This window comes from Toxorhynchites rutilus, chromosome 2, assembly GCF_029784135.1.
Source record: "Toxorhynchites rutilus septentrionalis strain SRP chromosome 2, ASM2978413v1, whole genome shotgun sequence".
NCBI classification, from domain to species: domain Eukaryota; kingdom Metazoa; phylum Arthropoda; class Insecta; order Diptera; family Culicidae; genus Toxorhynchites; species Toxorhynchites rutilus.
Genome location: NC_073745.1, coordinates 202,902,712 through 202,926,918, shown reverse-complemented (window position 1 = coordinate 202,926,918; position 24,207 = coordinate 202,902,712). Strand labels below are relative to the sequence as shown.

The 24,207-nt window shown below is 38.6% G+C and overlaps 1 protein-coding gene across 7 annotated transcripts in view; it reads right to left on the bottom strand.

Annotated features, from left to right (window-relative positions):
• LOC129771424 (FH1/FH2 domain-containing protein 1) overlaps positions 1 to 24,207 on the bottom strand; it is a 268,143-nt gene that overhangs the window by 172,741 nt on the left and 71,195 nt on the right. The window contains exon 1 of one of the 7 annotated variants that reach the window (XR_008742369.1): positions 22,683 to 23,366. The exons of 4 other annotated variants lie outside the window; for them this stretch is intronic. Coding sequence is in view for 1 of the 3 variants with exons in the window: in XM_055775047.1 (XP_055631022.1) it covers positions 22,683 to 22,685 (3 nt within the window). In the remaining 2 variants the exon portion in view is untranslated. Of the gene's footprint in view, positions 1 to 22,682; positions 23,367 to 24,207 lie in introns of those variants that run through there. 2 more of the 7 variants (XM_055775047.1, XM_055775048.1) reach the window with 2 other exon arrangements.

Here is a 24,207-nt window from a genome sequence, read left to right as displayed (position 1 = left end):
GTGTGTGTGTGTGTGTGTGTGTGTGAATGTGCGACATATCTGCGAAATATAATTCTGAATTATTATGTAAATAGACCGTTCGTTTCACCGTTCTCGTTTCACCGGTTGAAGGTGCGCTTCAAGAATCGTCATATGCCAATACTGATATTTTCAGCTTCATGCAATTGCACGAAGGATTGTTTCATACCAATTGGAAAGTACAATCGAATAGAAAAACATGGAAATTACTTTTTTGTATTGAAAAATCAATTTAATTTGCCTTCACCTCATTTAAATTAATTTTATCCACACAATTTGATGCTTTAATAAGCAACGATAATTTTGTGTTGTTCTTGTAACACTATTTAAATTGTCTCAATGACGTCTTCCTCCTCCAAGTTCAGCAGTAATTATTATTTCCTTGATTGAATCGTTCAAAAACTGTGATCGGGCAATGAATTATAACATGCATTGCACCAATCATAATTTTCTCCCCAAGTTGACGCATAACTGCTGATCACATTGTGTAATTGAGACGTAATTATAATGTAATTACTAGCACAGATTGCGCACATGAAATGCAAACACTGATCATCCGATATAAACAGACATCCACACACTGGCCATTATAATCACAGGCAGATCCGCTATTATAATCGGATGTAATTGAACGGCTTTGTAAAAATAGTATCTCGTCGGTGCGCTTTTCCACAGCTAGCGTTGACGCAACTGCTTCAATACGATCTCATTCGACGAGACGACGTTTTTGGAATGCTGGGTCCACCCACATCATATGCCTATCCCTTGCTGTTGATCCTCATTTACGCAGCAGATCGAACGACACGTGTTGTTAACAGGATTTTTTTTGCACATTAGTGAGAATAGCAATTCTATTTGTGAGTCAAAAGATCGTTTACTGATATTTAATGTACGCTAAAAGCAAAATTTGTTCCTGCATGGAATAATTTCATTCCACCGAACCGCGACAAGTTTCATGAGAAAATGTATAATGTTATCTGAATTAAAAATAGTTATAACATGGGAATTCAGATATATTTGGGACATATCAACCGTATGATTTGAAAAAGACCCGTTTAAGGAACTGCAATATTTTAGCTTATTCTTCACTTGTAATAAAAATGGGCAAAAACGCGTTTGTGTCGTTGTCTCCTTACAGCAAAACAACAACTTTCTATCGACACTACAATCCATATCTGAACTTCCAGAACCAAAGTAGAGTACCCACATCTTGTGCACATTTATCGTTCCAGGCCTAAATAATCAGCTCTCTGCACAGCATTAGAAGACCCCAAAACAGGTTTCCTTCGCGGCGTAAGTCCAATGGATGTCTGTTTTTTTTCAATTTTCTTTATTATTTGCACACTTCCCAACGCGCCATCGAGCACATGCAGCACAAAACCAGAACGCAAACCCTAAACCTGTTCAGGTAAAAATCTTCTTTTTATTGCTGGCTGACGTTCGATTGCTGGCAGTTCCTTGACTTACTGTGTCGCTGTGAGCTCACCATAACGGGGGTCCACGGAGACGGTGGCCACGGTGACAGCGGCCGACGATACGTAAAACCTGTTCCGAAACATGCCGGTTGGTACCTCTGACCGGAGGGGGTATCGCAGGAGAAAAAAAAAGCCCAAGAACCAATCCCCAGCGAAAAGCGCATAAATTGCAACAAAATCTTATCAATGAGGCGAAAATACGATCCTTGTGCACTTGCCTTTCCGTGAGACGCGCGTATTTTCGAGGCGGACACTGTGAACAGCCCTTCATTTGCGACGACGACGACGACGACGACTTCGATGTCCAGCCGGTTCCGATGATAATAGTGGGGTATACCGTCTGGTTTGTCCGCTGCTGCCTGTGGGTGCGAAACAGTGCCAAGTCACACGAGAGGAAAGAACCATGGTCAGGCTGGCACCAGGCACCACCTGGGAACGGAACGGCAATTGAACGAAAAGCAATATAACAATAAAACACATTGCGAAGAGCAGCAGAAAATCGATATAGGAAAATTACCGTGTGTGAAGGTACACATACTGGAGCACCGTAAAAGAAAGGGAGAAACTTGAATGTCCAAATCCGTGCTAATATGACCAGGACAGGATTGTTTTGTGCGGTAGAGGGGGTAGAGGTTTGGTGCAATAAGGGCTGTCAGGAGAAACGCAAAACTAGTCCTTGATATCATTAGGGAATATGTATTTTTATCATTAGTTGATATAAGATGAAAATACACGTAAGTTTGAAGAAAACATACTGTGGGACAATACTCCAGGACTCAAACTATATTTTGATGACGACGGATTACAAGTTTGTTCCAGATATAACAACGGTTACTGGAGAATAATATTTCCGAGTTTTGAAGCATTGTCAGTCCGTCGAATTCTACACGATTGTCACAGTCCAATGATAGTCTCGTGTAGATCGTGTAATGATTTTTGAAAACTTTTAGAAATCAAACCTGATTAGTTACTCTGCGACATTTTTTCTTTTCCCAAAAAAATAAGGCAAAATTACAAGGTCTTTTGACGATATGATAGTCTTTCTAAAGGCTTTAACCAAAGCATTGAACGCCATTTCTCAAAATGATCTAGAGTACATTAAAGTATATGAAACGATATTGAATCGATGTTAAAAGTGTATTGAAGATGAGTTATATTGGATTTTTGTGCTTTATTGAACAGACTTTCAGCCTCCTGGGCTGGCTCGGCGTCTAAACGGTCTATAACATGTCGCGAGGTGAAGAAACTGCTTCATGAAAAATAATAAGACGAAAGTAACATAATAGAAAAAATAACACATAAGAAAACGTTGTATCCTTATTTTGTTGTTCGGTGCATTACATTCTTTTGGTCGTTGGCGGGAAAGTACGCAAACCATCAGGGTTCGGCAAAGTCATATTCAACTAGGGATTGCATTACCGGTCCGAAATTTCAATTACCGGTTATTCGGTAATGTAAAAACAATACTTTAAAATAAACCGTTTTCTTGATGAAACGGCTTTTATTGATAACGATTAGTTTACAAGAAAACATTTTTTAATGAGAAAAACATTCGACGGAGCACCTGCATTTTCTAATCAATAAAACAAATCCTATCTGCATTGACATTACCCAACTAGAAATAACTTTATTTCGGTTGTGCGTCACAGTTACACGACATCTGACCCGAAGTAAACAAGATAAATCACTATATGCCCAATGTAATTAAATTGAAGAATATTTTTTGCTATAATTTTTCGGAGCACAAATTTCCCGCGGAGCACCATTTGAGAACCCCTGGTTTAAGTGATACTTAAGGACACAAAGAATGTTAATTTTGTCGTCTTCTAATCAAGATCGGATATCATTACCAAAATTCCAGAAGGGGAAAACGCACATTCAGAGTCCAATGATGTTGGGCGTACAGTACGAAGAGCATCGAATACCCTTTTCACGTATTTGCCTTTGACACCCTCAGTTCCAAAATTATTGTTTGAGGGTTTTTATTAATCCGTTTATGGACGTTGAGCTTGAGCTGGATGTTGATACCTTTGATTGCTGCAATCGCGGTTCAAGTTTTTCCTTGAACTGTTTTGCAGGCTTTGCAACGTCCAGTGTAAATTTTCCCTCCTGTTGTCTAGCTACTGAATCAATACAATAATCGTCAAGTTTCGTCAAGTCACGAACGATTTCAAATGCCTACTTGATCATTGCAGTCCGACTTTTGATAAAAGACGCCGAAGTCATCCTTAATGGTGTCCCGACAACGAGCAGAATTAATATTTATATAGGCGAACACATCTGCATAGACGAAACGTTTTTCCACAGTCCTTTCAACCAGGGCTTCAGGCAGCTGTTCCGAAATTTCTGATGGTTGCTCCGATAGCTGTTCTAGCATAAATTGCAATCCAACATCAACTTCATAAAAAGTTCAGTTTCCGACATATCAGTTCAACAGCGACCAGAACTGGTTCGAAGGCATCAACCAATTCCTTCATCGCTGAAGCTTATCCTGTGCTTCGTTTTCAGATCGGGCAGCGATTTTTTAACTGAAGTTCGGAGATCGTAGAATCGACGTAACATTGCCAGTTTTGTTTTTTACGAGCTTATTTTGATTCTCGAGTAATATTTCAAAACGGCATAAAGGCAAATATTATGTATGGTGTAAACATGAGAATTATTGAAATTACCGGTTGTTGATTGTACAATTACCGGTATTTCGGTAATGAAAAATGATCCGGTATTAGCGGTAAAACCGTTGACCAATCCCTATATTCAACTGAGGATAATCAGACTATTAGGAAAATCGCCTTCGTAGTTAATTGTAAATGAGTTTTGGCTTCTTCCAGCAGTTTCTCCGTCAACATAACTCAACAGTCATTCGGACGTTTAGTTGCGATCTCATTCTACTATCTCATTCCATTCTTCTCCGTCAAATGGACTCTATTTCATATTGAAGTGACTCCCCCCAAATAAATTCGTTCCTTTCTCTCATGTATCACGAATGCATGTGTTTTGTTTGACATATACTACAGGTAAGCTAGATTTGTTTGTATCGTACACGAAAATTATTATTGGGTAAACAATGTAGCGGTCCATTAATGGTCTAACTACTTTTTTGCATCACAAATCAAGTTTTGCTAGAATACTTCGGCATTCGTCGTCAGCATGCCTTTAATTGACTAGTAATGGATTGACGGGTGTTAAGAGCGAGGATGACTGATTAACTATCCTAGGAAATGGTTATTCTAATTGACCCATCGAGAACCTCCGCTCTACTATTTTTCTTGAAGGATGCCGATATCTGCTTTATTATCTGCTTAATTTAAATAACTAATTGTGATCCAAATCGAGGATCCTTATTCTTTCCCCCTCTGGATTGAGGGTAATAAGAACAGTCGGCGTCTTCGAACGGCACAGGTTTTCCTTCTACTGGCCGGAAGTTATGGTTAGCAGGGCCCGAAATGAAAATCAACTCTCCTCTTAGTAGCTTCGCTTCGACTACGCCCAAACTAGCGTTGGCAGAAAACATTTCATCTTTGGCAGAAAAGATGCCATTTCCTGTGCATGAGAGTCAAATGCGCAAATAATAAGCTATTTTGAAAGCTCAAAAATGGTTTGTATGTATGCGATCAGACATCTCTTTCTGTTTTCTTTTCTCTTTTCATTTGAGATTGTGCCAAAAAAAAGTCCATACGACGTCAATGGGGATCGAACCAAGACAGGCTGGAATGCAAAGTTACTTTACACGAGCACGCTATCCATATAGCTGCCAGCGCTATTATAAAGGAGCGTGATAATATTACAGCTCATCATAAAATGAAGTTGGAAGGTGTTTTCTAAGAGGACAAAGAAGAACATGAACGAGAATATATCTTTCTCTGTCTGGGTCGTGTATTTGGCAAACTATACGAAAAGCTTTCATATGCTTTCATTTAAATGTGTCTCCTGTTTCGCTCCCTCATATTGGCTCTAGCATATATATTATACAAATGATATACATGTATTGGGGAGTAGAACATTTTATGTTATCTTTCAGCTCATTTAATGTAATAAATCGGGATACCAAAACATATGCTAAAAATTAACTTTGGGTGTAGGAATACTTCGGCATTCGTCGTCAACAAGCCTTGAATTGTCTAGAAATGAATTGACGAACGTTAAGAGCGAGGATGGCTGATTAACTATTCTAGCAACTTAGAAGACTGGGTGACACCCACGCCATGATAAGTATATTAATAGGAGTACCGGTAAGTTTCTTCGTTTTTTTCAAAAATGAATGCTATATTCTGCAAAAATGGTTACAAATTTAATATTCAAAGTATTGCCCATCGCTAATCACAACTTTTTTCCATCTTTCTGGCAATTCACGGATCCCTTTGCGGAAATAATCGGCCGATTTGTCGGCTAACCGCGAATCGGTCCAATTTTTGACTTTAAGATATTGAATGACCGTCGATCAGTGACAGGTGGTATTATTCAGTGACAAATTTCTCTATCGAAAAGTAATGTAAAGAATCTTTGTTGTGTTTTTCGTTTTGAATGGGGAAAAACTTACTGATTTGAGTAACAATTTCCTTAATTGAAGTGGAGAGTGGCGGTTTAAATTTCATGAAGTGCCGTTCGAGATCTTTGACAACACTCCAAACATGTCAGGGACAAACGGAGGAGTTCAGATTTGGCAGAGAAAGTAAATCAAAAAGGGTGTTTATTCCATAGGGTTTGTAGGCAACTCTATGAATTTATTAAGACAAAATTTTTTTCGTTGAAAATCCACAGTGTGGGAAATTTGTTTAGAACTGTTGAATCTGTTTTCTCGTTTTTCGCTATCTACACTAATCGTTAAGATATGCTTCTGAGCCACACAGATGTGATGGGAAAAAGTTATCGCAAACACGATGATCTGCTCATTAAAATGTTGTGCGAACTACGATGAGCTGATCACAGCCAATGAAGTTTTATGCGATCCTGCCGAGAACTCGAATACTAGATCAAGTTCACGGTCCATTTTACCAGCAATTTGCTCGACACATGTCAGTTTACAGATGCTGAAAAGTCGATTCCCTAAGTTTCCAATTTCTTCAACAAAGTTTTGGAATGAAAGCTTCCGCTAGACATATCAAGATCCAGTGGACATTACGAATGCCAAATTATAAAATGAGTTTGAAGCTGAGTTTGAGTTTGAAAAATTAAAGGGTGTGTCACATCAAATTGCATCACGGAAAAAACGCTGTAGAAATTCGCCCAGTAGACCGATCCTTTTGAAAATTTTAGGCAGTTAAATAAAAACAATTAAACAACTTTTGGCATTTTCTTTTTATTCATACTTCGAGCCCAATCCCGTATGCTCGCACCTTCCTCTTTACCCCGTCCATAAGGTTCTGTACAACGTCAGGTTGTAGTTTTTTTTTTTTGAACAGAAATCCATTTTTTCTTGAAGTCCGCCTCCGATTTGACAACTTTTGGGTTCTTCCGGAGGGCCTGCTTCATAATTGCCCAATATTTCTCTATTGGGCGAAGCTCCGGCGCGTTGGGCGGGTTCATTTCCTTTGGCACGAAGGTGACCCCGTTGGTTTCGTACCACTCCAACACGTCCTTTGAATAGTGGCACGAAGCGAGATCCGGCCAGAAGAAGGTCGGGCCCTCGTACTGCTTCAATAGTGGTAGTAAGCGCTTCTGTAGGCACTCCTTAAGGTAAACCTGCCCGTTTACCGTGCCGGTCATCACGAAGGGGGCGCTCCGCTTTCCGCAAGAGCAGATCGCTTGCCACACCATGTACTTTTTGGCAAACTTGGATAGTTTCTACTTGCGAATCTCCTCCGGAACGCTGAATTTGTCCTCTGCGGAGAAGAACAACAGGCCCGGCAGCTGATGAAAGTCCGCTTTGACGTAGGTTTCGTCGTCCATTACCAGGCAATGCGGCTTCGTCAGCATTTCGGTGTACAGCTTCCGGGCTTGCGTCTTCCCCACCATGTTTTGCGTTTCGTCACGGTTAGGAGCCTTCTGAACCTTGTATGTACGCAGGCCCTCCCGCTGCTTGGTCCGCTGGACGAATGAACTTTAAAAATTCAGCTTATTGGCGACATCCCGGACCGAGCTTCTCGGATCACGTCTAAACTGCTTAACTACGCGCTTGTGATCTTTTTCACTGACGGAGCATCCATTTTTGCCGTTCTTCACCTTCCGGTCGATGGTTAGGTTCTCGAAGTATCGTTTTAGTACTCTGCTGACCGTGGATTGGACGATTCTCAGCATCTTACCGATGTCCCGATGTGACAACTCCGGATTCTCGAAATGAGTGCACAAGATTAATTCACGACGCTCTTTTTCGTTAGACGACATTTTTCCAAATTTACGAAAAATTGACAGTGAAGCATGGCCAACGTGATATATACACTCTTATCTGATTATAAGCGAAAGCTGAAGATATAATTCCTAAAAATTAAATTTCTACAGCGTTTTTTCCGTGATGTAATTTGATGTGACACACCCTTTATCCCAAGTAACATTCACTTCAACACTTCACAACTCGACTGAATTGACCGTTTGAGCCCTTTCTGTGTTGCCTACGAATCATAACACTAACGAGAACGAGTGAACTCTACTTCGGACACTGATACACAAGTATGCAAACTAGAACGTCATGATCGCTTTCGGTGCAAAATCAATTGTATCTCACTGGCACTAAACATAAAAAAATTAGAAAAAAAAATATTTTGAGAACAGTTTGACTGGAGCTCTTGCGAACCTAGGTTATTCCAAAATACTCGAAAAATAAAGTTTGAATGGAGAAGGTGACACCCAAAACACCCGCCCAGGTGTCACCCGATCAGGCTACCCCACTGCTCCCACTGATAAAGACTTCCAGAGGTCTTCATATTTCAAGAAAACACAAAGGATGTGCTCAGCCAAGTTATGCACCAGGCACAAATCGAAAAGAGAACGAACGGGACTGTTGAATCTATGTGACATCTTGCAGTGCCCAGTTCTTAGCCGGGACAGGCTCCCATATTACTCAACTAGGAATAGCCTCGCCCCAGCAAATCATCTTTCTGCACAAAATCTGTAGATCGATTTCGGAAAAGCGATTGGCCGGCTCATTGCCATTGCTCATGTCGTTAGGTTCGGAGATCCACATAAATACGGTATCCCGTAATTAATATTTTCTAATGGCTTGATCATCTTATAACCAACACAGTCGGGACAACGGACTCCGCACCAGCGAAGCGCAACGTGACGGCGAGTTCTTCGACGAGGAAGTTTTCGTTGAACAGTTTTCCAATCCTGTCATTTGAAACCACGAATCTATTGACTGAGTTCGTGTCCGCTTTTTGCCGTCGTATCAACTCACAATCATAACCTAAAATTGAGGACGGTTCAGCGAAATATTCCACTACCTTTATCGCGACAGGATAGGGTTATGGAATCTTTTCTTTCCATCCAGCGCGTTGACACGTCTATATAGGTCCGCAGAGCACTGGCTTTCGTTGATGTATTCCAGCAAGCCAGTCCAAGTTTCCTGAAATTGCCTGCATTGGCCCACAGACAAGCCAGAAAAAAATTATCACACAAAGTGTTTGAATTTGAACACATTGAAGAAACGTTAGGTAAATCAACCTCTGGAATGGAATGCTGATTGAAATCGTCTGTGAAGCTTGCAATGATCTTGGAATTCATTGGGGGGCCGCAATTAAACACTGAAACGAAAGATTTGAACTAAATTAAATTGTTTGTAACTTCGATACATATACAATCAAAACAGGTGGGTGCGATTGAAGGCGATATTTATCAGCGTCAAATCGCCTTCAATGAATGTTATTCTTTAGTTCATAAAAATACCATCGCTAACTGGCAACGTAAGTGGAACGAAGATGAATTGGGCCGGTGGCTTCACTCGATTATCCCAAAGGTAAGCCTCAAACCATGGTTCAAAAGTCTGGACTTGAGTCGGAACTTTATTCGCACCTTCTCCCGACTCATGTCCAATCACTGTTCGTTAGACGCGTTACTCTTTCGTTTTAATCTTGTCGATAGCAATATCTGTGCTTGTGGCCAAGGTTACCACGACATCGAACACATTGTTTGGTCGTGCGAGGAGTATCTTGTTGCCAGATCGAATTCAGAGAACTCTCTTCGGGCCAGAGGAAGGCAGCCCAATGTGCCGGTGAGAGATGTGTTGGCTCGGTTAGACCTTGATTACATGTCCCAAATATATGTCTTCCTAACAGTTATCGATCTTCGTGTCTGATTGTCCTTATATCCCTATATTCTAATATCCCCACATTAGATATAAGATAGGCTTAAGCATTGAGTGTGATGAATGTGAGTGTGAACATTGTCAACATATCCTTATATCCCTTCCTTTTCCTGAAGAAAATATGTCACCCTTCTAAACTCGAGTAGACCGCGAGTAATCGGTTTTCTACATCACTAACATTAGAATTAAGGAAAAATGTTTATATATACTTGTAACAATACAGTGAGGAGTTTGGCTCCTTTAAACTTATGTAACTGAGCCAGTAAAAATATTTTTTTTTTTTTAAATTTAAAAAAAAACAATCAAAACAGATTAAAACATATTTCGGAGAGAAATAAACACTGGGATGAATTGTATTACATAATAAAAGTGTATCACTTCTACATTGCATCCCTGTATAATTATTTATTTTAAACTAGCACAAAACAAAAATTCATGTTTTTCCAACTTTTAACTATATTTCTATTGACAATGTGTAACATGCTTTGACGGCGTTTTTCAACAAAAATATCTAAATTTAATGAAATATATATCGAAATTATTCAATCCATCACAATCCAATTAGTAGTTCATTTGTGAGATATACCAGCATTGGATCCAACTTTAGAAACAAGATCTAAAAATACTAAAATTTGATTATCTATATTATTTTATTTTTGCAATTGGATAATTAAGTTCCGTTAATTATTATTGCGTAGATCATTTCTTTTCCAAATGCCAAGCTTGGACTCAAAATATTTGGTATATCAAATCAATGACACATCTAGGTGTTGATAAGAAAGAACTGAAAGGAGTGCCTTATGCGCGGAAATTTCTGGACACGGTTGATGTACAAATACCTAATAAAAGGTAAATTTGTTGTGAGGAACTGTTTTGTTAGTGTGTGTCAGTCTAGACATCTAGACATTTTCCGCCCGCATTGTTATCGTTTATCCCAATTGAATACACTTCTCACTACAGAATCCATGGAAAATCGAATATTTGAATTATTCTAAATTTCAATCAATTCAGTGCTAGAGATGAACTAGTCGAGTTATGCGCCGTCAAATGACCAACTTGTATGTGATTCTCGCGATCTCAAAAATAGATCAAAACAGATCAATCATGTGCCTCTACAAAATCACATCAACTATTCGCCCTTTCCTGGGCTGTCGCACCGTTTTACTGAAGAGTCAATACTAAAATTTCGATGCATTTTAAAATAAAATTGGAAGTGATAAACAAACAAATTGAATAAAATTATTTTCTACATCAGTGTCCTACATCAACACTGCGGTCGTGTCATTGACATAAACCCTTATATTTTTTGCATCAAATTTGACCGGAATGGTAATACGTGTGCGGGGAAACCGAGGCCTAAAATTGTCAAATTGTTACCTACGAAGCTCTCAACTCCTGACATATTCAACATTATAAAAACAGTTTTGTACATTTCCAAGAAACGACAAACGCTGAATTTTAATCTTGCTCATATTAAGTTGCTTCAAAAGTTCTTACCCTCAATGGTTAATCGCCTCCTAGTTGTTTGGTATCATGCTGAATAACATATCACTACCCTAATGCTTTTCACACATAGGAGATGCATCATCATGCGCGGATTAATATACCTGGCATCCATTGTGTCGTTCATATGCTCACACGGAGCAACTGCACCCATCATGCGCTCTCGTACGTAGGCTGACGATGCTCCGCTCAGCTTCCATCACTCGGTGACCGCATCGCATACACCCATCATGCTTTCGTTCGTACGGAACCTCCAACACCCAGATGCGTAAAAACTTTTGCAACGCACTAATAGTTCTTATAGGCTTGTTTTAATGCGATTTTTGAATTTCATGTATTAAATTTTTATAACATCCACTGTGTGAACACTCATTTTTAGATACCCGTATATAATATTCTAATAAGCAATCGAATGTTAAAAATGCCGATTATTTTGAATAAGTTTAAATTAATTGCGAATAACAGAGGACCGACATTTTTTTGACGTAGAACTACACTCTAATTAGGGGTGCCAAATCACAAAGCAGGCCACGTTTTTATGGAATAAAGTTAACGTTAATAACTATTTTTGCTGCGAACGGATTTTGACAATTTGCATTCCAATAGAAATCGGAAATTCTCTATACATTACAATCCCAAAGTCAGGAAATGCTTCAATTTGATGAAAATTGGAAGCATTTCCATTTTCTCATACATTTGTTTTGTCCATTTGTGTGCTTTCCTAACCGTGCTGTCAATAACGAGCAACTTATGTATTTATATTTATTCATTTGCCAACAGATTCAATAGTTATCCCAATGACATGAAAATTACGACACTACACATATTAATTAAAAACTCTGCGGAAACAACTCTTATTTCTACAACGTGAAACATTAAAGTCAAACACATCGTAATATCTGTTGAAGACACGGCACATCCTTCGCATGGGCTCGTTAAATCCATAATTTGTTCGCGAGGGATGGACGCATAAGAAAACATGAGAGCGTAAATTACGGCGGCGGATGTTTATGTTAAGACAGCTTAACAGCGAAGTACAGTCGATGTTACCTTGAAGCAGGTCACCAATGAAGCATGCCATCGTGATGTTACGTCTCGCCTCAAGTGATTCCAAGTGTATTAACATGCAACGACTTTTGTAGCTGGGCAAGTTGTGGACGTCATTCCAAGGAAGATGCCTAAGAGCGAAACGGATAAACTTTCGTTGGATTGCTTCGATGCGGTTCACCTCGTTTTGGTAGTATGGGCACCACACTACAGCCGAATATTCCAGTATTGGTCGAACCAAAGAACAGTACGAAGCCTTAAGGCAATATATATCCTTGAATTCTTTGGCGAAGCGGAACATGAACCCGAGTTGAGATGAAGCTTTCGACACCATGTAGGCGACGTGGTCCTTGAATGTAAGCTTGGAATCAAGTAGTAATCCAAGATCCTTGACCGTCGATTCCCGTTTCAAGCTTATCTCCGATAGAACATAGTTGTGTTGAATCAATGCACGTTGTCTACCGAATGAAATTATAGAGCATTTCGATGCATTGAGTGACATGCGGTTTAGTTGGCACCACTCGGCGAAAGCTTCTAATTGCAGCTGTAGAAAAACAGCATCGCTTGGTTTCCGTATTACGAGATACAACTTGAGGTCGTCGGCGTACGACGACTTGCGGCATTTAAGAATGTAGTTGACGTCATTCATATACAGCAGAAACAGGAATGGCCTTAGATGGCTGCCTTGAGGAACGCCAGATGTCACGGGGAAGGAAGGAGCAACATAGTTCGCAATTTTGACAGACATGCTTCGACCATGTAGCCGCGAGAATAGAAACAACGAAGGAGAATATTGGCGACGTAAACTCCACCCTTGCTCAGTAAGTACGCTATCGCTAGCGTATAAATGTTGCATATACTCTGAGGAAAAATTTCACTTCCTGTTTGGTGGTCATCGAAGCAACATCGTTGCCAGCGAGTGTCCAGTGGGAATGAATAGTCTTTCTTTCGCAATGCACGGAAGAAGGCAATAGGTGCGATACCACTAAGCAACACTAAACAACATGAAGCACAACAGTTGATACTTGCAAATACTGCTATTTTTATTGTTTCTATGAGTTGCCAAAGATATATTGAGGTGGTCAAGGAATGTGGAATAACGGCTGAGTGCTGGCGGAACAAATATTTAATCGCATATGGCCGATTGCGTGCGTCAAATGCGAAAAAGAGCGTCGGGACTGCAATGAATACTCAGTGCAATGCGTTCATTGACATGAGAGAATCGCTACTTGTAGAACTGCTTTTATAAAGCCAAGGGTTAAATATTCACCCTTTTCAGGCTAACTGGAAGTGATTTATCAAATTTCTTTGCATTTATGAAGGACCAGCTGACTCGGCATACTTCGTCCCGCCCAAAATTTGTTTTTGGTTATCAATACCTTCAAACATTCACGTTTTCTCACTAAGCGCAAGTTCATGAGTCCAATCGCAGAACTGTTCATCGATTGATCTTCTAATCGACCCCGTTGAATTTACCTTTTACTAGAAAATTCCTAGTACTTCTACCAAAACTCATCATTATAATATCAGATTATTTTCAGACACAACTCTCGTTCAAGATTTTTCAACCACTTGCAAATAACATGTTTCTCCGTTAAATGGAATAAATGTTTGATACAGAAAATATGATAGAATAAACACAGACCCTCCCCTCTTCTCCCCTTAGAGAGAAGGGAGCAGTGTCTATTCACGATAGAAATGTTTCGTGCCCCCTAAAACTTTCACATGCCAAATTTGGTTTCGTTTGCTTGATTAATTCTCGAGTAATGCAGAAATTTGTGTTTCATTTGTTTGGCAGCCCCCTCTTAGAGAGGGGGAAGGAGTGTCTAACCACCATAGAAACATTTATTACACTCTGAAACCTCCACATGCCAGATTTTGTTTCATGCGGTTAATTAATTCTCGAGTAATGCAGAAATTTGTGTTTCATTTGTATTTCCTCCCCCGCCCACCCCCCTCCTGCAGGAATTTTAAACGCCTATTAATTTCGCGTAATAGGCGTTTAAAATTCCTGTAGGAGGGGGGGGGGGGGAAGATGGTAAACCAATTGAACAATTTAGCTAATAGAAGAAGTATAGTAAAATTCCTAAAGGGATGAACGAGAGTAGTAAGTAACCTGGCTACTGTAGTGGTTTATGTGAAGTTTCTACGTAATTTTCGCCTCGACGTGGACTTATTCTGCAACACGACTCTTCTAGAATCATCACCGGATGCAAAGCATATGAAGTTCCACGCTCTGGATTAGCTACAATCTCGTCTTCAAACTAACTCTGTTGTGCAAATCCAACATATTCTACATCTATAGCCATTGTTTCATTGGTAACTCATTTCACGATTGATCCGTCATAATAATCGACTACGCTCAGAACGGGTTCATCCGCTACCAACAGAAGCAAAACAAAGTGCTTTTACGATGGTGAGAGGCAAAACAAACAATAACACCTTGGGATTGAGCTGCGACGGGAATGCAAATAAACGTTCGCGCGAGGAACTGGATAAAATTGATGATAAAGTCGAAAGCCTATCGGAGCTTCTAGTGCGTATGCAGGACATGTTTAAGGACACAAACGCTAGGATTGATTCCTGTAAGCAAGATCTGCAGATGGAAATTTCGACGCTACGAAATGTTGTCCAGCTTTTCAAATCGGAGTGCAGCAGAGAAATCAACTGTCTATCTTCATCTGTAAACAAGATTCGTACTGATGTCAACCAGAACTATAATCGAGTACGTGCAATGGAGAAGAGTTCTGACTTGCTGTTGGCTGGTGTTCCATATACTACAAATGAGGACCCAAATGAAATATCTCGGAATGTTGCGGTCGCCCTTGGTTACAATGAACAATGTAAGCCATTGATCTATGCCAAACGTTTGGCTAGGGGAAACATCTCGGTTGGCGCCACTCCACCAATTACACTGCAATTTGCGTTCAAACTGGCTCGCGAAGACTTCAACGCGAACGTTAACAGGATTAGTCCCAATGATCGGATTCAATATATTTCACAGATTTTTAATCTACTAAAACCACTTAACTAGGCAACTAACTAATGTGTAATATGACAAACTCCTTTATTTTCATCTCATGTTTCCCAGATGATTTCACAAGTTTTCGTGATTGTTACACATACAAAATGGTAATGGGCCAGACGGACCAAACAGAAGCTTGAAGCTTGGCTTGAGCGAATCCTTAAAAATGCAAGAGTTAATATTTTGTGGTACATACTTTGCTGCTTAGAGAACATATTTGGACACATTTATCGATTGTTGTCCCCATTCTGTATTTCATTGAAATGCGCACGAGAAACCGTTATCCAGTTGAAATTTTCGCATTCTCCCCCATTAGTGTTCATTTTGCGCTACATTTCCGACATTCCTGTCCATCATGATGCTTTCGCATTTGAACAGATTCTAGCGAAAGAATCTTTGCTAAGATATAGAGATAGAGGCTCGCGCGCGTTTTGAATGAATAAATCAAACGCCATTAGTCCGTCGTTATTCGGCCCATTGATCCAGCCCAAGTCAAGAGACGACGTTTGGGCGCTGTCTGGCATAAATGATGAATCGGTTTGTTGTTTTTGCGAGTGCCTTGTCTAGATTAAATAGAAGCGAAAAAAAATCGCATCAAACGGTCGGAGAAAGCACTCCGCCAGGACCGCAATAGCTTCGCCCCAATCCTGGCGCCAATTATAACATAATTGTTATTTTTTGGCTAGATCCGGTCGAGTTTCTTTGTACATTTAATGTTCCACCAGCGCCTAGGGCCGCTTGGTCCTAGGGCATGCATGTGGGTATCTGTAATGGTGCGGACTTGAACTTGACTGAGTTTGTTTACATGTGGGCTTAGTTTTCGCTGCCCATGGAGACCAGTTTTTCGTCATCGCTACAATCGATTTCTTTTACCCCCCGGTGATTCGGTTTGCTACAATATAGATTTTGCGAAGGGTTTTGCGTGATTCGATACAATTCACATCAGCCATTCGTATCGTCCAGTGGGGGCAGTCTGAACTTGACCAGAAAATATATGGTATCAGATATTGTTGCTGGTACGTCCACGTTTTTTTGCGTTGGAATTTTGGAAATAATCTCAAAATAGCACGTTAAAATGTGAGATAAAAGATAACAATGATAAAAGAACTGTGGTTCTAGTGCAGTATGTTACTCTTATCAGCGCTTCTGTCTCATATCAGTGTCGCGGAGTCAGGGCTCACACCCAATTGGTGTTGTTCATAAAACAAACATTCCACAAACTACACAATTTCATTCTTCTCTCAACCATACCGTCTCTGAATTTCCGTCCGCAGCATTTTTAAGATAAGATCATTTTTACCGCGATGTAGTCTTACAACGAGAAATTTAGAATCTCAAGGACTATAACAAAAACTATTGAAATGAATGAAGTGAAGTTAAGTGTGGCACAGAATTCGATTTGTTAAAATCGAAATTAATTATCAATTAAGGTATCTTATACTGAATTTGTTCTACACATTATAAAATGGAGCTTTGTATGTTGAAAAAGTGAACTAAAATCCAAGACTGGTTTCTAAAACTCGAGTTCTCAATCGAACTCTGGATTTTAAATTTGAATTATTAAAGAATTATTTGGTATTCCAAGTAGCGGAAGGTCGAGAAAGACGGACAGGGCAGGTAAGATGGACACTAATGTATAATTGATAACATACATTTTCATTTTAAATTTGAATGATGTACAAACTTGCAATATCAATTGTATCAATTGATTTGGTAATCACTGTGTACACCTAGCTGGCCGTCTGTCAAAATTTTGAATAAAAACATAAAAGTGATCACACACAGAACAGTTCGATGTAAATTTTCATCTGCAGAAAATAAGGTTTTCATTCGGTAAGTTTTCTATTTTTTTCCTCCAGGAATATTGATGTTAAAATAATACAAATCATGTCAGATAGTACGGACACTCCACCGAAGGGAAAGACATACAAATGAAACATAAAGTATGGGGCTGCTACACAAATGAAGCATAAATTTCTGCATAACTCGAAAACTAATCAATCAAATGGAGCCAAATTTGGCATGTGAAGGTTTTAGGGGGTACGAAACGTTTCTAAGGTGAATAGACACTCCTCCCCCTCTCTAAAGAGGGCCAGTTTCTGTGAAAGAAATTTGTAAAATCGAAAAAAAAAATTCGATGGCAAATGACTTCAAAATGCATAAAACGTCGAGATCTGGTGTCATATCGAAAAAAAACATGTTGGTCAAAAATCGACCGTCTGGGACTTAGCCTGAGTGGCAATGAAGGTATAAAAAAAAATTAATGATCGAATTTGAAGAACCGACCATGTACATTTTGTTTATTGGCCTAAAAAAATGTCCTGTGCAAAATTTCAGCTCAATCGGACATAATTGAGGAGTGCCTCAAGACACTCAAAGTTTTGATTTTTTGGCCACTCAGGCTAAGTTCCAAAAGGTCGATTTTCGGTCAAAAATTTTTTTTCTACATGACACCTGATCTCGACGTTTTATGCATTTTGAAGTCATTTGGCATCGAAAACTTTTTTTCGATTTTCCTAATTTCTTATACTCCCCCATTGAGAGATTTTCGAGGGTCAAAATCAAAACTTTGAGCGCTTTGAGGCACCCCTAAATAATGTCCGATTGAGCTGAAATTTTGCACAGGTCATTCTTTTAGGACAATGAACAAAATGTACATGGTCGGTTCTTTAAATTCGATGATTCATTCCTTTTCATACCTTCATTGCTACTCAGGCTATGTCCCAGAAGGTCGATTTTTGGCCAATAATTTTTTTGGAGATGACACCAGATCTCGACGTTTAATGCATTTTGACGTGGGACTACGTCTTTGATTTCTATATAGGGTGGTTACTCTACGAAAAATGTAACGATAATTAAGAGTTGCATATTACATATTACAGAGTTGCATATCTTAAGCGAGTGTCTTCCGAGCTGCGGCAACATTGGTAATTGTACAGCGAAAAATGATATTGAAGGTTGAAGGATGAAACGAAATGAAATATTAATAATTTTCATGACTCATATTCATAATTCTCAATGACTCAATTTCTTCTATGATAAATTGAGCAGTAGAACCAATACGACTTGATTTTGATAGACTGCAAACGAACATTATTTAACCGAAAAAGCTACTGCTACCGAATAACTAATAATAAGAATAAGACAATGGTAAGAAATCACAATACCATAGCTATAAAAGCAAGCAAAAAAAACAAAAAAAAACTTTAATTTGCAATATCTGAAATTTGTATTTTTTTTTTTATTTTTTTCATAGAAAATACAAGTCATGTACAGGTTCTTTCAGATTAAATTTCAAAAACTTCTACAAAAGTGAACCGTTTTTTTTTTTAAAAACGATTTTGCAGCTTTTTTTTGTAATCAATGATAATATTTTTTTTGTTTACTACTCTTCATTAATCATTTTCAGTTAGACAGTTGAACTTCCTGCCAGAAGCTAATTTTCTTTTTTTTGTTCGTTACAAACCGTTCGACGGTTATGAGTATAACAAACTGCCCTTTTCAGGACTAATATTTGGAGTTTCAAAACAGTTGAACTTACAGATTTATGAACAATGAAAAGAATTACATTTAAAACAAACAACTGTTCTGAACAATTACAGTCCTACGTCAAACTTCCGACCGTACTCCTAGGCTCAGACCGTCCTACTTTTTAAGTCATTTGGCATCGGAAAGCTTTTCGAAACAAATTTCGTTGGGAGAATCAAAAAAACAAAACTTTAAGCGCTTTGAGGCACCCCTAAAACATGTCCGATTGAGCTGGAACTTTGCTTAGGTAATTTTTTTAGGGACAATAAACAAAATGTACATGGTCGGTTTTTGAAATTGAGGATTCATAATTTATGGCTAGAAATGATTGTTAACTTACAAAAATTCGGAAATTCATTTCAAAAAATTTTGAATTTTTACGATCTTGGACTCATTTTTTAAATGTTCTACGGGGTCTTCCAGATTAAACGCTCACGCAAAAAAAATCGAATCGAATGTTTTCGCTCCGTCGATGGTAACACTGCATTCTCCACTTCTGGACGATAATATTCGGCTACTCGTTCAGTCTGATCGGATGGTTTTTAGTGTCAGATGTACAATTTGCAAGAACGTGTATTTTTAGTGAAATTGTATTACTCGAGCAACTGAAGCCTTAAAGAAATTTTGTCCTCTTATGGTAAGAATTTCAACATTTCTCGTCGTCGATTACTTCCTCTGGGGGTACGTGGAGGACCGTTGCTATGTTAATTAGCCAAAAAAATTTGGAGGAACTTGGAGAAGGAATAACTCGGTTTTCAACAGCATCGAAGTCGTAATGTTATAGTTGTGTATGAAGAATTTTGTTCACCGTTTGTAATGCGTTATCGAAAAAAGGGGTGGTCATATTTAAAATGTCCTAAAATAAGCTTTATTTGTAAGCTTGTAAGCTGCATCTACTATTCCTACGATCACTCCTCATAAGTTCTTGATAGGTTTTTGATCTGGTAAACGAGCTGACCTGCCCAGAATCTGAAGCTTTTATTCATTAAACTATGCCATGACTTTCCGGGTTTTTCGAATTGATACCGGATTACACAATTATCTCGGTGTTTTGGTTTAAAAAAATCGGTTCACTTTTGTAGAAGTGTTTGAAACTTAATCTGAAAGAACCTGTACATGACTTGTATTTTCTATGAAAAAAATTTAAAAAATACATATTTCAGATATTGCAAGTTAATGTTTTTTTTTGTAAATAAAAAAAAGAGTACTACTTTTTTTTCTCAGTGTACATTTTTTTCATATTCAACCATCAATACTCTATAACTCTTTCTAAGACGCAATTTCGGTACGACTCATAGTTTTTGTGATTTAAATTATCAAAGATTTCTCTTACTAAAATCGATACGCCCTTTTCAAAAGTTACGCTTGAGTCAAAAAATCTCATTTGCTTTGGAAAACTCATATTCCCTTCAACCTAAACAGAATACAAACTTTCATTCAAATAAAAAATACTGCACTGCATTAATTTTTCAGGAGTTTTTACCATCAAAAAACAATGTTTGAATAAAATACGATGTACGATGTGTTTTTCTATTTTCTATACGAAAGCTCAGGTAGTAACACAATTGTAGTTTGTGAACAAAAAAAAACAAATGTCATGAAACTTCACACATAAGCTGGTGATAGATGAACCTCTCGAAATGAATCTTGTTCATTCTTAGTGGTGCCATCTGTTGAAAGATCGTGGGACTTTTCAGCCCAAGTAGTTCCATTTGGAAATACTTGCTGCCGTTCGGTCGGACTTATTTGTGTTTTTTTTTCTTTCGATCATTAAATTATATTGATTTGAATTATTGTTCCCGTGTTAAAAGTGACGTAAGATATTTTTCAGTCTTGAGAGTTTTATTCCCCGGTGGAAAATTTCAGGTGAAAATTTGTTTCGATCCCATTGCTTTCGTCTTCGCCGCCACCACAGAATAGATTCGGTCGGATTTTCTGTTGCCATTCTGCGTCGTGGGAGATGCATTTTTTTAAAGTGATAATGGATTTCTATCTACAAGAAGTTCAGTATCTTAGTAAAGTTCTTTTGACAGCGAGCAATCAACAGTACAATGCTCAGAACTAATTTGACATTCTCCTCAAAAAAACGTTCGCGCTCTTCACTCAGTGAAAGCATTCATTTATCGGGCCTTGTAAATCAAATATTATTATATACCAAATATAAAGAGTTTTATCATTATAATTATATGTGTACTGCTGGTTTAAGCGTTTAAGTGAAATAGCATGATGCTCATCATGATTAAATTTGCGTAAAACGTTCTTCGTTGACTGTTCAATTTTCCTTGAATCATTTATTGCAACAGAATAATTTTGTTTGATTAATTCGAAGTAATTTGAAACTATGTGCGTAAATTTCGTTTAACTTTCCGATTTGCACAGCTCAAATAGATTGAAGGCAGTTTTTGAAAAATCCTCAATTTGTGTATATACACTGCGTTTCAATACTATAAAACCACTCTTTTTTTTTTAGTTTCCACAGATATGTAAGAAGTTGGTTGAATTGTATTATATAGTGTAGGATATAACAACTATCTTCATTTAAAAGACTGGCCATTTGAACATTATTTTTGTGTTCAGGCGCGAAACATTCAAAGAACAAAAAATTCCAGTGTTACTTGACTATGGAACCAGATGAAAAAATTCTTACTCCCTAACAAAATTAACGTCAATTTCGCACGAATCACAAAACCATTTTTATTCGTAGTCATCTTTAGTTCTTAATTAGTTCAAATAACCCATTCGTGGTGGTTTCGACCAAGTATTGTTGTTGAAGTGTGTATCTCGTACGACGCAGAGGATACTGCTCGTTTAGGTTCTTCAAATGACTCATACTGCTTGTAATCTGCATCAACTATTCGTACGATCACTCCTCATAAATTCTTGATAGGTTTTTGATCTGGTAAACGAGCTGACCTGCCCAGAATCTGAAGCTTTTATTCATTAAACTATGCCATTACTTTCCGGGTTTTTCGAATTGATACCGGATTACCCAATTATCACGGTGTTTTTTGCTGCAAAAACAGAAATAAATGGTTCTGAAATCCTCCATTGTGCTGTACATTGGTATTGATGAAAAGCTATCTGAATCAGGCCGTTTTCAAAATATTTTCCTCAAACCATCAAACTGCCGCCCGCAAGTGTTTACCAGATCAAAACCCTATCTAGAACTTATGAGGAACGCATAAACATTATTTACGTTATAAATGTCCGAACACACACACATTTTTTTTTTTTTCAAACATTCCACCGTCTTTGGTACTCCTAATACGATGAGGCTTCAACCACACATAATATTCATTCAACATCTCGAATTATTAATGAGATGGTCATTATATTCCGGAGCCATTCTTCAAGCACCCCTGTCCAATGCACTGTTCATCCGTTCAACAACGGTGCAAAATTCTCGAATCCATCATCGTATCCATTCTGGTTCTCTTCTGGTTATACCTTCAATCGCTCATTCAATCTTCCGACAGATTCTCCAGCAAATTCTTCTTCCCCCTGTGCCACCAATATGAATCTTGTATATAATTAAATTTTCAAACATTCGTTCCTACCAATCGCTTATATTATTAACCTAAGGAATTTGCTGAAATTATAACTCTTTGTGCTTCACTGTGAATCGATTTTTTTCTTCACCAAACCTTGATTCTTTTTGCGCCAAAGGTTTTTTTTTACACTTCGATCTGGGCTTCAATTTATTATGAAACAGATGATTCACTGCAATGTCTTCACACCAGAATCCCCATCTATTTCCATCACATCGAAAAACCACAAGTTGAAATACATTGTTTCGCTGAAGAACTTTTTTGCTTTTAATAATGCATATGCTTTTTTCTTTCTTTATTACCATTTATCACTGCCAATTTGTAACACTGTATTCAGTTTTCGTTCTTCAAACACTACACTTCCAACAACCACTCGATGACAGCGCGCCAGAGTAAACCCGGTGTTATATATTCGCCAGAGCTCAAACCAAACCAGGCACCTCACGGACTTAGTGGCACGAAAAAATATAAATCACTCCACAGAAAGCCTCCTTTCTGAGGTTCTAGAACAGCTTCCACGGCAAGCAGCAACTCTTCTAACGGCACCCCGGTTCGCTAGAGAAATCTAGAAATTCTACATACGCCTCGCAAATCGTTCACAGCATTCGCGAACGTGAAGGATAACTTTTTCCAGGCATCACCCCCGAAAACCACAGATAGGCCGCACGAAAATCGCACAAAACCAAGGAAAGCAACGCGCGCGCGAGTTTCGAGCTCGGAATATAAGTTTTCGCAGCCACGAACGCTCAACAACTGACTTAATTCTCGCGTAAGTCGTGAGGTGGACTTACCGTCGCCGCATCGCCTCGCCGTCAGTTTGCTGTCTGAGTGAATTTCTTCGGTACGAACAACAACATATCGCATTACTGTACAAAACATATCGTACGAAGCCCGGTATCCCGGGCCCCGGGTCTTGGAACTAGTTTTTTATTTTCCGTTCGTTCGGTTTCTTCTGCTCGGTATTCCTCTTTGGCGGTCCGTTCGTTCACGCGAGGTTACCTACACAACGTGGGCTCGGGAATATTGCTCACCTCAAAGCGTGTATTGTTTATATTCTAGAAACTGGGCTCTTCCGAAGTGCAGTTTGGCTTGGAATCACTTCGCGGACACCTCGCCGCGCGGTTATACCGATCCTAGGGTGGTTGGAACCTTCTTATCGATTATTGCAAAAAAAAACTTAACGGAGAGTATTTTATTTTGAGAACCATTCCATGAGGTTATGCACCACCTATTCTAATTGTTAAATGAGGTTTTAGGATTAAATGAAGAAAGTTGTCTGCATTATTACTAATTATAACGAGCGATTTCAGAATTCTTTAAACACCAAGCATCAAAAATGGCATATTTAAGAAACTGCAGTATTTGGATTGTTATTGTGGAATATTTCTTCATTTGTTCCACCAAAATCCGATGAAACTGAAACTATTTTCCATTAAAAAGGGATTTAATACTTACGTTTGAACAGCAGTCAATAGAATTGAGTTCGTTCAAATTCATGGAAACAATCATTTGAAAAACAGGAGTTTCAAATTCATGCTGCGTCATTTATTGCATGCACTTAAGTTAAAGAATTTGTATTCCTAGACTTCTGTGAACCATTAGCGAACGAATGCCGCCATAATCGCGACATTGCAAATATTCTAAAAAAAATCGAATGTCGACATACATGCGGCATTCCATAATTTTTCAGGAATTCTGTTAAGCTATGCCTTTTTATTACTGAAAGATTCCTAAAATCCAACAAAGCGATATTAATTAAGCACCTTTTCACGCTCTGGAAATAAAGCACTTAATTTCTTAAAAATCCGTCGACCAACTGGTCGGTGT